The sequence below is a fragment of the Agelaius tricolor genome, unplaced genomic scaffold (assembly GCF_023055355.1).
Source record: "Agelaius tricolor isolate 1412-34295 unplaced genomic scaffold, bAgeTri1.0.p SCAF_10, whole genome shotgun sequence".
NCBI lineage: Eukaryota > Metazoa > Chordata > Aves > Passeriformes > Icteridae > Agelaius > Agelaius tricolor.
Genome location: NW_027269270.1, coordinates 14,258,116 through 14,274,730, shown reverse-complemented (window position 1 = coordinate 14,274,730; position 16,615 = coordinate 14,258,116). Strand labels below are relative to the sequence as shown.

General features: G+C 42.1%; 1 protein-coding gene and 1 long non-coding RNA gene across 2 annotated transcripts in view; both read left to right on the top strand.

Annotated features, from left to right (window-relative positions):
* The first annotated feature begins 5,562 nt into the window (after window positions 1-5,562).
* Window positions 5,563-16,615, top strand: part of MTX2 (metaxin 2) — a 29,894-nt gene continuing 18,841 nt past the window's right edge. Inside the window, 2 exon segments of the mRNA XM_071434857.1 lie at window positions 5,563-5,634; window positions 5,636-5,699. Of these exon segments, the coding sequence (XP_071290958.1) occupies window positions 5,578-5,634; window positions 5,636-5,699 (121 nt within the window). The 5' untranslated portion in view covers window positions 5,563-5,577.
* LOC139593418 (uncharacterized) lies at window positions 11,513-12,796 on the top strand. Its single transcript, XR_011680293.1, has 2 exons — window positions 11,513-11,604; window positions 12,435-12,796. It is a non-coding gene; the product is annotated as an uncharacterized lncRNA (long non-coding RNA).

Genomic DNA, 16,615 nt, shown 5'->3' with positions numbered 1-16,615 from the left:
ACTCTTTTGCTGAAGTGAGATGAACAGCATGAAAAGCCAAGACCTAAGCCCCATCCTGGCTCAGCAGAGACAGCATTCATGCAAGGTCAGCAAGGCTTATGTCCCTGCTCCTGCATGTTGGTCTCCCTAAAGCAATCCCCAGGGCTGTGGAGGTTGAATGGGATGGCTTGGATCTGATGAATTCTCGACCAAACTTTCTTCTCAGGTGTTCCAAGAGCTCCACATATATGACTGATGAAGGGTTTTGTAGGTGGGTCTTGCTCCCTCTCCCTTTCTTAGATCATTCAAAGGATTTTGGTTTTATCCTGGTGTGGCATAGCAACACATTCTTAATAAAAAAAATCTTTTGGAACTAGGCAACTATTTCCTGCCCAGCTCTACAATAATTCACAGCACATCCCTCTTACAGTGTGTTGCAGATAAATATTTCACTACACCTGTCTTCCCTCCATGCAGGGTAGGCAGTTTTGATCAAGAAGAAGAAAGTACTTTATTTCTAGGCTGGCCTTCAGAAAAGGATTTAGACCCTCTCACAAGGAGCTTTGATGAATTAATAAACCTCCTCAGTATTTACCATGCTTGTCCAGAAAATGAATTCAATTGCAGCTCCTTAATTTTCCAGATAACATCTGTAGAGTTTGAGAAGACTTGCCTAACCAGTGCCTACAGTCAAACTGAATCATTATTCTTATTTTCATTAACAAGATGGATCTGGATTTTGCTACAGTATGAGCTACACAAATATCAGGATGAACCTTTACAGACATTGCTACTGCAAGCTAGAGTCATGATTGCTGCTTTGACATTTGTGCCATTTCGACAATGTAGTCCAGATCCATGCTTAAAAAAAAAAGACTTCTTGGTGTCTGGTCTACTAGGGATTAAAAAAAAAGATAGACAAATATGGAAGAAGCCTGTTAACAGAGGTTGGATCCAAGGAAACCAAAGGCAGAGTTTGGCAAGAAGAGCAGACGAAGGCAGGGTGGACTGTGCAGTAGCACAGGCAGGGAAACCAGGACAAACCTATTGCCTCCCTTCTGGAAGCTCCTGCTTGCAGGTCCCTCTGATCTGAGATTTTGTTTAAAAGTCAAATCCTGACCCCATAAAGCATAAGCTGTGTGATACCTGTTGCTCTAAATCCACCACTGGCATGGAGAAATAAGCTCCATGGGCAGCTGAGACACTGTCATGGTCCTGGGCCCCAGCTGGGACAGCCTCCCCTCCAGTGACCCAGTGGGTCTATTCAAAGCTCAGTCCAGGTCATTGCCCTCTTTGCCTAGCCATGGCTCCTCCTTATTTAGACTCTGACCTGTGAGCTGATGTCCCTGTCCCTGTGGAAGTGCCTGATGCCCTGGGCTGAGCGCACTGGGATGGGCTGTAGAGGCTGTGCCCTGCCCACCTGCAGAGCTCCTCTGGAAAGCTCAGGTAAAGCTGGGAAGATCAAGGTCTGACTTCAAGATCTTAACTATTTCAGAGCACAGATTCCTCAGCAGCTGCTGGGAATGACAGGGATATGCAAGAGCCTGGGGGCTGGTAACACCTTCAGTGAATAACATAGTGAAGTTTGGGTTTCTGCACAGCTGCTTTGATGTCCACTCAGTGCAGCTGCAGGGATGACAGATGTGCTAAAGTAGGCCTGGCACCCTGAAAATCTCACCCTGCTGAATAAAAAAATGCAGAAAAGGAGGTGAGAAAAGAAGAAGAAAATGATTAATCTAATGGCATTCATACAGTTTGTGATTCCCTGTTTGCTTTCAGAAATGCTGTTCTTGTATCTCTTAAAACTCTAATAAACCCCTTCTACCTTCATGTAGGTTGCTGGAAAATGCATCAGCATTATTTTGTTTGTCAATTAAGAACGCAATATCTTCCTTAAGTGTGAAGTGATTAATGTTAGTGCTCTGACTATTGCATTTTTATAGACACATGTTCCTAGAAATCATATCTTATCTTGTTTACACAACAATGAAACCCTTTTGAGCCTATCTGATTATGAAAATAAGAGAATACTGTCAGCAGCATGCAATTAATTTTATTAGTATGAAAATCAATTGTAAGGTACACCTGAACTTTCACAAACCCAACTTTATTTCTTACTCCATCAGGGACACTACCACAAAACGTTTACACCAACTTCCCAAGAAAGTGCATTAGAGCTACAGAGGTGAGTTTGCTCTCAATTTTGAATTCAGGTTCCATATAATGGTATCTCCTTAGTAAACTCACAGGACTGTGTGTGTAACTGAAAAATTTGCAACTTGGCTCATGCTTGAGTAGTTTTGGCACCATTCCTGATACTGAACAGTGGATTGCATGAAATGGCTGATAGGCAAATGCTTGCCTTAAAAATATACCAAATGCCCTATTAGATCCATTTGATCATGCTGGTCCAGATTCATCTGTTTCTGTTGGTCTGTGTACCTTGCCAGACTGTTTAGTGTACAGAGAACCTCTGGCATGAAGTCATGCTACAAACACCCTCCTGCTGCTGCCTGGCACTAGATGTGTTGGCAGGGAAGGACTCACTCAAGTCTTCCTTCATTGTAGAGATTTCCAGCAGCCATAATAGCTCTTTAAAGACACTGACAGGCACCATAATGCTGAGCAGGCCCCAGGATGCCCTAAAGTTACACCAGAGGGGCTGCCTGACTGTGGGCCAGGCAAGGAGAAGGCATTTCAGTACTGTTTCTTTCTCCCTATGTCTGTCTACTTCTTGGCCTTTTCTCAAAACTCCAGCTGTACCACACAAGTAGTCTTCAGACACTTCACCCATGCACAAAATTTCTGCACAGTTCTCTTTGACAGATCCATTGCTAATTGAATCTGTGACTGTCACCATTCCTCCTGTGTCTTGGAAAGGCCTGGCTTGTTAGAGACCTGCTCTGTGGAAATGCAGAGCAGGGTTTTGGGCAGACATCCCCAGCTGTGCACTGAGAAAGTGCTCTGATGAGGCCTGCTGAGCAGCACGTGGCCCAAACTTGCTGTCTTGGGATGAAGAAAGGTTATACTGCAACACAGATCAACTCTGCAGTGTCCTCTACCACCTCAACAGTTCTCTGAAGAGGAATATTTCCAATTGGTGTTGGGCTGATACAATACTCTTGTATCCACCTTAAACTGGACTTAGCCCATAATGTGCTTCATGAACTTGAGAACTGCACGTGACACCTAGCAGCATTCTCAGTTTTGGAGAAAGTAATTTAAATGCCTTAATTTTCTCGTGATTTGTTTAATCTTATCTACTGTCATCCATATGGCTAGCTAGACTGTAATTTGAATGGCCAAAAATAGTGTTATAAAGCAAACAGCTTGAGAAAATGCACAAGACCAAAAGTCTTTTGTTGTCATCTCTGTCACAATTCCTTTTGTAAAATATTCCTAACAATTGTATCTGCAAAGGACTCATTCTGCAGATAAAGGTATTGTTATTGTTTGCCATACATTTTGTAAAATATTAAGAGAGAAAAAGAGATGTTAAAAATTGTCTAAATAATATTAAGGGAACTAATACGAACAGTTGCTTTTTCCTAGGCAGAATATTAATCCTGTTCAAGTTCCACACTATTTAAAATGCAATGTGTCCTAGTCCTGTTTCACTTGCAGTCAGTTTACCCTAGCAACTAATACCTTACAGGATAAAGGCAGCCCAGTGGAGAGATGGGCTATGAGAAAACTGAACTCCATCTTTTTGGTGTGCCTGTGTAAGCATCCCTCATTGAGGGCTGACCTTCTGAAATGTGAAGCCCAAGGGACAGTGTGATTCTGCTTTTAGCTTCCCTTGAAAACCCAGCTGAAAGCTCATCCTTCTCTGCACTGAAATCAGAGGTACCTGCACCTTGAGATCTACTGTGAAGCCTTTGAAACCTATGGAAGCTAGGGAGCTTTCTATGGCATGGAGCAAGAATTACCAGAAAAGTTTGTTAATGGTGAGGCCAGCTGAAGAAACAACTGACATGCAGATCCTGCAGGAAGCCAGGCTTCATCATGAGACTGATGCATTTCCCTGAAAAGCTGGAGGAGAGAGGCATACTGAATAAAGTTGAAGGTGGGGATGCAGCCAGTTTCATTGCTCCCATCTATTGTCCCTGGAGACCTCCCTGTAGGATTTCCTACAAGGTGCTCTGCTAAAACAGTCCTTTCATTTGGAGCAGGGAGAAGGACTGGGAATGCAGAAACAAAACTACTGCCCCAATCTCCTGTCCCAGAGACAGAAGCCCGAGTGTCTGTGTTCTGCCACTTGTTGGAGGCATGGCCTGGGCACCACTCAGTTTTCCTCCTGTTTTGGCTAATTATTTGGATTTGACAGCAGATTTCTGTTGATATTTATTTGTTCATACTTGCTAGATTACTTCCTGATTTTTGTACCCTGATTTATTTTGCATCATCTGCCTCCATTACTGCAGATGACATCTTTGTATCAAACTGAGCTCTTCAAAGAAACATTATTTTTTAATTGGCTGCTAAGATATGGATTTGGCCTAGCCCCTTAGTTCAAGCTCGGCCTTTTGCCCCATGGCTTGTGTTTTTATCCTTCTAAGTAGTTCTGATGATGAAAGGACTCAAACAGCACAAACCAGCTTAATTTAGACTCTTGCAATCTCTTAATGCAAAGCCACTCAGCTTCTCAAGACTGCTCAGAGTTTCTGTCATTTCAATGCTATTCAACTTACAGCTGTAATTAGAAATGAAGCTTTCATCATCATTTAAAAATAATCAGTTCTCTTAAACTTCACTGTTCTAAGTCCTCAGTCCATTGTTCCAATGTATCTACTGGCTCTTCTGCTTTTGCTACTGCTCTAATAGCATGCTTCCACTATCATGTGAAGAATATATTCAATATATTCATGTGAAGAATGATTCAAGAGTAAGTGTCACCAGGGCAGTTTCACATACTTTACAAACATTAATACATGTTTGTGTCCCATGTCCTTTGTACATAAAATATTTAAGATTTTACAAGACTGAAATGTTGTGCTGTCTTTCACAGTAGTGTAAGTCATACTTGATAAAATGAGATATTCTAATTCTTATTAAAGTGTGGCTAAAGAAATGAGGATCAAGAGGGACTGTGAGATAATGAAACAAGTAATTCACATATCCTTTATCTTCTCTGCAATCAACACACTGAGTATTTAATTTTATAGCATTTTCCAACACTTAAGTAGTCTTTATATTACAGAATTAAGACCAACAAATTTATGGTTGCTTCAAGGCAAGGTGTACGTTCCAAAAAGCAGAGTTTGTCTTCTGGAATTAAGACTCCCAACCTGGGACGAAGAAAAGGGAGCTACACCCTTTATTTCTAACCTATTGTCCCCGAGACGCTTCGGGAAGCATTTGGGGCTCCGTTCCCTTCTGCCCCATGTCCAAGCTAAGGGGGCAGAGGCCGAGCAGGCAGTGCCCCGCCGGGAGCTCCCGGGGTTTGCCCTCGGGCTGGGATAGCGGAGGGCAGTGACTGTCGCTCGCAGGCCGGGGTGCTCGGAGATTCCCCCGGGAGCATCCCTGGGCGCTCCCGCCCGGCCGGCCCGGCCCGGCGCCCCGCGGGCGGGGGAGCCGCGGGCCCCGCCCCGGCCCCGGATGCAGTCGCTGCCCCGCCGGCGGCGCGGCGCCCAGTTCCTGTGCGTGCCCTCGGCCCGCCCGCCCTCCCTCCCTCCGCGACATGTCGCTGGTGGCCGAGGCCTTCGTGACTCAGCTGGCCGGTGAGGGGCGGGGGCGGGCGGGACTCCGGGGCCGCGCCGGGCGCCGCGCTCCGAGCCGCGGGGTGAGGGCGGCGGCGGCGCCGGGTTCCCGCGGCCTCGGTGCCGGGGTGACCCCTCGGGATGGGGCCGCGGGGACGGGACTGTGGCGGGCGGGGGGCGGCCGCACGGAGTGGGGCCGTACGGAGCGGTGCCGCACGGAGCGGGGCCGCACGGAGCCCGGTCCGGAGCACGGGGCCAGGTCCGTCCGCACGGCTCCTCTGCGAGCGCAGCCGTGCGCGGCCACCAGGTCCCCTCCTCTATGGGCTCCCCAACTCCGGCTGTGCCGGGGCGCATCGTTACTTTAATTTAATAACTTCTGTGAAACGGATTCACTTTCCTCAGTGGTCCAGCAAACCGTGTTTCTAATTGCGGCAGCTGGCGCTGAGCCGCGCTGCGTGGGAGAGCTCGGTGCGGCGCCGTGCCCGGCCCGTGCCCCGCGGTGCGCGCTGTGCCCCGGTGTCCCCGGTGTCCCCTGTGCGGGGCGGCTCGGGCGTGTGGCGGGACCTTTGCTACCTGTCAGTGCTCTCGGGAGCCGCTGCAGCTGCGCCGTCTGCGCCGAACGTGACCTTGAGCTAAAACAGCAAGAAGTGTGTGTCACTGTGGAGCTGTTTAGCAAAACATTAAAATTATATGCTCTCAAGGAAAAAACCAAAACATAAACCTTAAATAATGCCTGGCTAGGAAGTTCAAAAGCCAGTTAGTGTGTTGCATGCTTAAAATAAGTGCCTTGGTCAGTTTCTCCTTTCTTCTTATTCCCTGTTTTGGAATTTTTGCTGCTATGCAAGCTGCCAGACAATAAATACTGCAAGGGAGCAGCATGTTGATTAATACGGACCTGTTGAGAAGGATGCTGAGTTTTGTCTCAGGAGCTGGGTCTTCTGCCACTTGATAGAGGCCTCCACATAGGAATCTCTATTATGAGTGTGCCCTGACTTGTAGGTCATGTGAAGGTGGTGGGTCTTCAGTCTGGGTCTGTAGAGGTACCCATAGACAAGCTTGAAAGTTGTGCTGGCCTCTTGAGTTGGCACTTGCTAATACTCAGATGCTAGCACAAGCCATGCTTATGTTGAGGGCCAGAGCTCTGGATCCTTGGGATGTGGAGAATAGGGCACTTACTTGCCTTTGTGATCTCTTTAGTATATTTTATTTATATTGTGAAATACAAGAATAATGGTGTACATGACTGAATCTTGATTTTCCTGTATGCTCTGTAACCTTTATGAATATTCTAGAGTGACAGCTTGCTAATACTTATTTTTTCTGGAATTATAAACACAAACTCAAGACTATACTGTGTGTAGGCATCTCATTGCTCTGTTATTCAAAAAGCTGTTGTTTCACCGTTTCAAAAGCAGTTATCTGCCTTAAAAAGAAAAGATACATTTGCCAGTGGGTTGTGACCTTTGTAGCTTGTCTGTATTAGACACCAGATTGAAAGTAAATAATGGCAACATTGCTCAATTTGTTCATATGAAAGAATTTTCAGATTTAAAGGTTAACCAGGATCTTGGCCAATGCCCACCACACAGCTGGATTTCCTGAGATGTTAACACAGACATAGGGAGTATTTAATTCTGGTACTAAGAAGATATCCCCCAGATCTAGGAATATTTGTGAGGAAGAAAAATGGTGTGTCTGCAAGGAAAGAATACTGCTTAACAACGACACTTGTTTTAATAGCATCTTATCCCATATCTGTGGTTGTGAATGATTGAGAATGTTTTCCATGTTCCTAAAAATGAGATTTCATTGGCTTTTCATTGGGTTCCTATTCATGAAGATGTCCCTTTATCACAGCAGGTGCAATGAGCTGCAGCTGCTCTTAGCATATAACAGCTATAATGCATGAGTCCTTACATACAGGTATTTAAGACAATCAGCTCAGCGTAATTTGTTTTCTAGAAATGTTTTAAAAGCTTAGGGGAGGGTTTTAGTAGACAAGAGGGTTGTAACTTTATTTTGCACACCAACTTTTTGTGTAGGTATTTGGATTTTTTTTTTAAAGTAATACCTCTCTTCACTTTGCGTGTGCCTTGTGCATTCACTTCACCATCTCAGCACAAACTGAAACCCAGAAAACACCTTCTGAATGTAAGAAAACCTTCTTTCAGTGTGAGGATGATTTAACATTGGAGCAGATTGCTCAGTGCAGTTGTGGAGTCTCCATCCCTGGAGGAGAGTGGAGGTGGGCAACCTGCTGTGGCTTCCTCTGGACATCCCAGAAGCGCCTTCCAGCCTCGGTGGTTCTGTGCCCATCAGTTCTCAGCTACTTGCAGTGCTGCAGTAATTCTGCATCCTCTCTGAGCAACAAGCATTCACCTGACCATGCTGAGCACAGCCTCCTGCTCTAATGCCTTAATGATTAAACACAAGGCAATGACTGAATCACCTGCGTGGAGTGTCATGCTTGCATTAGTGGCATTCAGCCATTTGCTCATTCAGAAATACAAAGAGGTTGATATGATGTCTCAAGGAATAATAAACATGTATTTCCGTAGCCTCATGAGTTGTAAGCATTCGTGAGAAAGAGGCATCACAGTTTAAATCATCCATTTCTAAACTGTAGAAAATATTAATTGAATAATATGGTAGAGAATTTATTTAGAGTAGCTCAGCATCAATCACATATTAACAGGATGGGAAATGAATGTTTATGCTGTAAGAAGAATTAGAGTGCCAGCTTTCAAGTGGTCTACAACATTAATCTAACTCTAGTAGTTTTGAGAAGATGACTGCTCAAATAATCTCTAAATGATTGTTGAGCATACATTTAATTGATCACTGAATTACTCAATATGCTTTATTTTTTCCCCCAAAATACATTAGTTTTAGGTCAGTCTTCAAAAGAGAGAAAATAATAATTGTTGCTTGTCCTTTGATCTCTGGAAAACGACTCCTATTTATTGCTGTTTTGTCCAAGGGTCTTAGGCTGGTTTTAATACTAAGGGAAATGAATGCAGTGTGAAAAGCAGGTGCCCTCCTGCCTTAAGGTATTTTATGTTCATAGCGAGTCTGCCTCCAGTGTGGCATGCCAGAGTACAAATAAATCTTTGACATGCATGTTTTGTGTATTGAGACAAGCTTCAATCTGAGTGAGAAAAAATTCATTGGGAGTAAAACCTGACCACCTAAATTGTTCCCATACACGAAGGCACGATATTTAAACTGAGTATGCATTTTTTGCATCAAAATGCACATAGGTAAGTGTTAGCACTTCCTCCATGTGTGAGGTGAAAAAAATAGTTATTCTTGCTTAAAATAGGTTGTTGTCAGCAGAGATTGTTTAAGCCTGCTGCAGAGGTTCTTGTAATGAAAAATTCGAGTTTATTTGAAAATACCAAATCTGTCAGGCTACATGATTTTATCTTACAGAGTTTTTTACATGTGTGCTTTTCATTTGGTAATCAAGCTGAAAGGAATCCCTTTTAACTCCTGTTCAGTTTCAATAAGCAAGTTTCTTATGTCTCTCCTGCCAATTTATGCTCAGACATGTTTCATGACTTGGTTTCCACCAATCCTTTGAGTGAATCCAATCTATTTTTTTAGGTCGGGGAAAACATTACTTTCACAATTATTGTAGTATACTACATATTTCATTTTGAAATGTTGTTATTTCTTGTTTTTAAGCAGCAGCATAATTACAGTTTATAATAGAGCATGCTTCTATAATTGTTTCTGTCTCCATTAAGACTAAGCAGTCTTTCTCTAATCAGCATTTTATTGTTACATGTTTTCTGTTAAAGCAATGTCTTCTTTTCTCATTCCAGAAATGAGATTGCTCTAGAAATAATGGTAACAAAATCAGTAAACCAAATATAGCACCTATTTTGATATTGTCTAGTTTGAATTTGAAAGTAAACTTTCCTTGGCTGATGAAACCATGGCAAGTGGTTTGGATGGGAGTGCTGTTTTGGAGCCTCAGCTCAAGAGGTCATAGAAAAAAAAGCAAATAATGGGAGCAACTTTGGAGAGGAATCAGATTTTTCTTCTCTTTCTCACTCCTTTTTTCTTTCTGTTCCTTGGATGCTCTGTTCTCTGACTGTCCTGAGGCATTAACCTGGTCTGTTCCTGTAGGTTTGGACCAGCTGAGTCACCTTTTTTTCAAAACAAGAATAAATGAAAGAGCTTGGTTGCTGTTCTTTGCTCTAGTTGAGCAGGCATCACATGTTGTACGCTGCTGGGCATTTTCAGCTGTCCCTTTTGAAAGGGAGTGAGAAACTGCAGCTGCATGCAAGCCATGGTGAGGACAGAGAGAAAGTACACACCATGCTCTCAAATTTTTCTTATTATTACTTTTACTCTCTGGTCTTTAGTTATTAAGAAGATGACATAGATATCACATGAACATGGATGTTTTAACACAAACCTTAAGAAGTTATATGTAGTAATAAAACCCATGAAATGCTCAGGAAGTATTGGAAACATCAAAGGAAAAAATTCCAATGATGCTGCAGAGAATGCAGGACAAGTCTCATTGGGGAGGATGGGAGCTCAACTAAAAAAATTGGTTTGTACATACTGAATTGGAAAGTAAAAATGCTGAGAGGTGGGAATTTTTAGCAGTTCTGCCTTCTAGCTGTGGTATAATGACAGTGAAGCCAATGTAGTGTTTGCATTCCTAGCAAGAACTTCCAAAGCTCAACTGCATGTGTGTTTTTTTTGGCATTTGAATGCTGTATTAGAGAAACTCTGGATGCACTGGAGTGTTCTCACTGAAAGCCTTGGAAAAGAAATGAGGGAGACTGTGAGGGTATGATTAAGAGAATAGGATAATGTTTTCAGGTTCTGAAGCAGGGAGTGTGCAGTGTTTCCCGGAGGTGAGGGAGAGTGTGAGAGGTGCTATGGCAAATGCCACTGTCTGCTGTGGCTGGTTTAAAGGCCCAGGGGCCTAAGGCAGCATCTTCCCCTTGCTGGCAGCAACCCCTGGCTGGCTGCACAGTGCTGACTGTCTGCACTTGTACCCTGCAGAGCTCTCCTGCCTGCAGAGCTCAGCTCGTCTGGCACTTTGCAAGACTGGTGCTGCTGTGCTCAGGGTTATGGGAATGAGACAGTGGAGGGGAGCCTTAATGAAAGGCCAGAGGGGCCAGGGCTGGGTGAGCTGGAACTGTGTGTGGGAAGCAGCTTTTGGAGCAGCTATGGGATGCTTGGGTCCTGTCTGGTGGGACAGGTGTGTGTGGACCAGAGCAGGGGTGCTGTGAACGAGGGAGCTGGGAGCTCCTGGGGGCACTCCACAGAAGTGGGGGTCAGACTGCCTGCCAGACATCTTTAGGGGAGGAAGAGTTCAGACTACCACAGAAAAGAGGGGTCACAGGCTAGGAGAGCTTTCAAAGGACTGATTTAAAAATGTACATATCTACAAATGTAGATATCATGGCTAAGAAATGTTCCAGTCCAATAAGGCATTAATAAGTATCATATCTCCACTGTCCTGCTCTGCACAGCTTCTGTGCTTGAAGTTTGACTTCTTGGGTCAGGACCAAAGAGGAGCAAGGGAGTTAAGTAGCACAAAGGGAAGGGATTGATTTAGAGATCTATAAAAAGCTAATTTTAAGAATTACAGAACTTCTTTGAGATGAAGCACTTATGCTTAATATCAGAAATAAGTAAAATAACTCCAGCTTGTCAGGACTTTATAAATAAATCTCTTGAGATCATTTAGCTGGCACGCTGTCTGATTTTTTCTGAAGAAATCCAGATGTTGATTTAGGAAGAACTTTTATTTATGGACTTGATTTTGTTGAGATCTTTTTGGCCTTGTCTCCTGACAGGATCTCCCTCCTGTGGCCTGCCTGAGCAGCAAGAGTGCAAAGCACCCTGGAGGATTGAACCACAGATGTGTACACTCTTGAAAGTCAACTCAAAGACAGTAACAGAATTGGACTATTGCTTAAATACACGCAATTAATAGCTTTCTTGGAGGGTGAAGAAGTAGATTATGTCATGTGAAATGGCTGCTGCAGTAGTGTCTCATGCTGACTCTCATACTGGTACAGCTACAGGAAACTCAAGTTTGAGAATTGCTGCTGAGATTGAGTCTTTACATCGAATATCTGCTCAATCAATAATTACTGGACAGTCATGTTTTATCTGAACTGTAATATCTCTACAGAGGAGACCAGAGACAGATTTAAGCAAATGATGTAATTCTTTGATACATGATTTAATGCAAAGTGTTTAACTAGTGTGAAAGTTGGTTTTCATTTGGCTAGGCACTATGAAACATGTTTTGGTCCTTTTTCAGCAGAGACAGGGAGTTGCTGATGCTTTTGTTTTTTCTTGGCCCTTGTTAGTTTACAGGATCAGGCAATTACATGAAATTGATGTGTACTCAGTGTGGGTGGGTTGAACTGGTAGGTCTTAAGGAAGCTTATTCACAACTTTCTTGTACTTCCTTTATTGGTCACTCTTAATGTATGAGATGTAGACATTTAACTGCTTTGGTTCCAAAGTGGCTGCAGCTTCACTGTATTAGGCAAAATGTACCCCTCCACTTATTTCCTGAATACTAGAAACACATCAGTTCCTGGCATTTTCTTTTTAAACAATGTATTGTTGCTTGAAAATACAGATTTATGTTAAAAGAGTATGAACTGTTTCTTTGATGCATTTTAACATCAAGTGTCTTATAAATCTTCCTTGTTTCTGCAGTCTGAGGAATAGCTTTCCATGTGTTTTTCTTTTGGTTACTAAATTTAGAACGTTGTGGTCCCTTCCAACTCAGAATATTCTGTGATTCTTTGGTATTGAGCAGCAGGTCCCCACCATGTCACCAGTCTTTGGAAACCAAAAAGGGTAACTTTTCCTCCTGATTGTTGTAATGTTTGCTTCATGACATTTAGAGACTTGTAAATAATATTGCTGGATATAGATATTGCCCAGATGTAAGACTAAATTTCTTTTTAGTGTTTACTCTTGTGAAAAAGCAGTTTTGAGAATCCTCATTATATTTTAATCAAATCTGTACCTAGGGAGAGGCTAAAGGAAACTGTGTGAAAATAATATGTAAGTTAATCTCTCCAGCTGTAATACTGCAATACAGTGATTCAGATTAATGCCAAGTATTTTTGTTTGCTTGTTTTTAATAGAGGGTATCTTGCCTCTTGGCTCTTACAGCAGGCCTTTAATGCCATGTGAACCAAACTGGTAAATACAGATGTTTTAGCTTTCCTCTTTTTTTAATGTAAGTTAAGTATCAAAGTATTTAAGAAAAATGTAACAAAAAGGAAAGTGATCCATGCAAATATGGTGATTTTAGAGGAGTAGTCTTTACTTTTATATGATCCGTAACAAGTTCATAATATTTCATGAAGTTGCTGTGTTAAAGAAAGTCAGATATTCCTAGGCCAGGTCCTAGCCTTGCCTACACAACAGCACACAGTGAACTGTGTGGAAGAGATTGTTAGTCAGCTGAATACTGCATTTACAGAAACAGAAGGTATCACAGCATATACTGGTGACAAACTGAGAATATAGTAAACTTTAGTTTGGAGGAGATTTGGGGTAGTAATTATCTTGATTTACTGTTTATTAGCCTTGATTCCTATTAGGCATAGGTTGCTTTTATAACAGAAAAATATTTCTATCTGCATTGCCTTCCAAAAATATTCTTGTCCCAAAAGAATTCCATGGTATTGCTGAGAGCTGGGAACAGACTTAATTTCAAGTTGAGTATTTTCCTAAAAACTTTTAACTTGTTGATGACTTCATGTCTCATTCAGGAGGGAACATCTTGATGCCTGGGTCTAGAGCTCTGTGGCTTTTGTCTGTGGCTGGTGTTCAAGAATGCCACAGCTTGCCAGCAAGCTGAACTAGTGGCAGACTACAGGGCAAATCACACTGCCTGCCTGCCCTACTGCTGAAACTGGCTATTCTTACTAGACCTCTGAAGTGGCTAAAATGTTGTTTAGCATATTCCACAATTTAACATGCAAAGTATTTTGTCTTCTCATTTTCACAGTCAGAGTCTTATTTTTTAAGTAAGAGGATTAAAGGCATAACTGTAAACCATTTATTTCATTACATCTCTTTCATCATCGTGAAGCTGCTGGGGGAAGGTGGATAAAAATGTTTGTTTCCCCCATACATCCTGGCAGCACTGACACAGGATGAAGAGTTTCCCAGTAATTCAGAGTGTAGAAGTAGAAATCAAGTTTTGTGCTCTCATAAATAGATTCTGAGCAGCCCAGCCAAGGAATTGGTGGGGCTGAGGCACTGTAGAGCATCTTAGTGATATGGTGCTTCCTCTTGAGCAGACTTCACTGGGGGAATGTTAGTGCTGCCTCTCATTCTTTGAATTAAGGTTCACCAGTTTGCAAGTGTATTATGTCCTGTTTTGAAAGCTCTAGTTGGAGCTGAGATGTGTAGGCTTCAGGTGAGCTGCTGATCTCCTGCTGGTAGTGGGGTTCAGTGCTCTTGAGTCTTCTTACACATATTTGTGTTCTTTTCTCTTACTGTCCCAAAAGTATTTGGGTAGGTAAAGTCCTATTGTTGAAATGTCAGTCTGAAACATCTGGAAACATTGAAATCAGATTGTTATTTGAATGTCTGTCTCTGGTCTTAATGTTGCTCAAGTAAAACATTTCACACTATGTGAAAATCTGAAAAGTGCACCTAATGCAATATGCCTTCGGTGGCAAAGAATTTGATGTGACTATCATGATTCATTCTGTGCTTTGGAAGTTGTTTTTTAAGAGCAAAATTTATGTTTTTTCTGAGTCATTCTCCGATATGACAGGTGAGGAGTTAGGAATCTGTTTCAATAGTTACAGACTCTACTGGGAATGTGCAGTGCACCAGTTCACAGAATTTTCTTTTAATTTGACAACTAAGAACCCTGTTATCACTTTGAAATCTTCAGCATTTTCTATGCTAAACTGTTAATAAGTAAAACACTTAGACTAACAAATTCATTTAGCTTAGTGAAATTTTCATGCATTTTTAGTCAACCACAAAACCAAAGAAGATTTGGAGTAGGTTTGCTTGCTGTTTGACTTCCCCATTTATTGGGGTGCTGTGTCTGCTGAATTCTCAGCACCCAGGATTACAAGGCTAATGTAGTGATGTTTTCTGTGTCCACATCCTTTTAATTCTTATTTCCCTGTTACTTTTGAACTCAAGCCCTTTTCAGACATTGTTAAGGTGCAGGGGGGGTAGAAGAGGGGGGAATAATCCCACAGATTGTTTCCCATAGGCTGTTTCCTATAACTGGCATTATTGTTTTAATCAACTAGCAGTGTGGTAGAGAAGTAGGGAAAGACAATAGTATGAGATTTGATTGTCCTGAACAGCAGTCAATCCACATGAAAGACTAAATATTTGAATTTGTTAATCATGGGAAAAGTTTCAGTAGGGTGGGAAAACAATTTTTACTAAAGACTGCAAGCCTGCGAGACAGACCCATTGAAAACCACACAATAGTAATTCCTCTGATTATGGAGGCAGAAGGAAGAATGAAATAGTTCCTTATTTCTAAGAAATGTAGAGAAGCTATTCCTGTAAGGCATGCTTCCAGGCAGTTATTTCATCCTGTGAGCAAGTAATGATAAAAATGTCTGTTGCGTAGGATCTAACACGTAAATGTGATTCTGTGTTGAAAGCTTCTGAAGCTGAATTGACATCACATTTGTTAATTTTCTCTTTATATACTGAGTGCCACAGTAGTCATGGTTAGCAGGGAAATGAACATCTACAGACCAGAAGATTATAGTTGCCGAAGGATAAACTGGATTTGACTTCATTAGTGCACAAATGATAAGTTTGTGAGGAGTTATTATAGCATTAATCAACTTGATGGATTGGAAATATGACAGAACTGAAGCAGCGTGTAATATTAGTGCCTATTATTCTACAAATTATGTCTTCACCTACATTCATAAGGCAAGAGTCATTGCTGCACATTAAAGATGTTACACACTCTCTCCTCTTGTGCAGACATGTGACAAGCCTTCAGTGATTCCTGCTCCTCTCTTCCCCAGCAGGGCTCTGGTGTCCCTTGGCTGCATGTTTGCACCTTGGAACTAACCACAGGCAGCATGGGAGCTCCTACTTGAATTTAGCTTGGACCTGATGAGCCTGCACCCCTTACCTAGCAGTGTGTATTTAAACTTCTTGCTTCATCTGAAAGAAATGTTTCATATTCTAAACATCTTGGAAGAGGGTGAATGAGTAGAAATTGTAAGGTATGGGACAGATAGTGAATGGGTGTTTAATTATTTGATTTCCAGAGTATTGCACAGGTATTTGTACATCTGGTATTGTGGAACATGATCTGCGTGCAATTCTGAATGCATACTGCAGAATTTGTTTATTTTCTAGGATATAGGTAATTACATGTGAATCTTAATGTGAAACTGATAATTTTAAAATCCAATCTGTGTAGAAACAGTGAAATCAGTTACCTTTGATCTTCTTTGCATACAAAGAACTGAAGACTTTGGTTCAAGGCTTGTGAGAATGTGTTTACCTCATCCAAACATGGTCAGAATTGTGACCTCACTCTGGAGACTGTCAGGTGCCAAGTGCAGGGTGTATTATGCATTTTCTTACAACAGCTGAAATTTGGAGTTCCAGGTGTACTCGTAATGAAGGCTGGGATTTTCATTTGGCTGTTTGTCCTTGTTTCATTTACTCATCAGAAACATATTAGTACACAACTAAACTGTGTGTAAGTGAATGCAAAGGCTTTAAACTTTCCTTGTCCTTTCCTTCCCTCAAGTTGGGTGTCTGCTCTTGTGTACTAGGACTGTGAGATAAAGACTTTGTATCATCACTAACAAAATTAGGGTCAGCAGATTTGGTTAATGAAAATAAGTATGTGATCAGTAGATTGTGGAAGTAAGATTTAAGCTGAAAAGGGCAAAAAATATACAACAATCTTC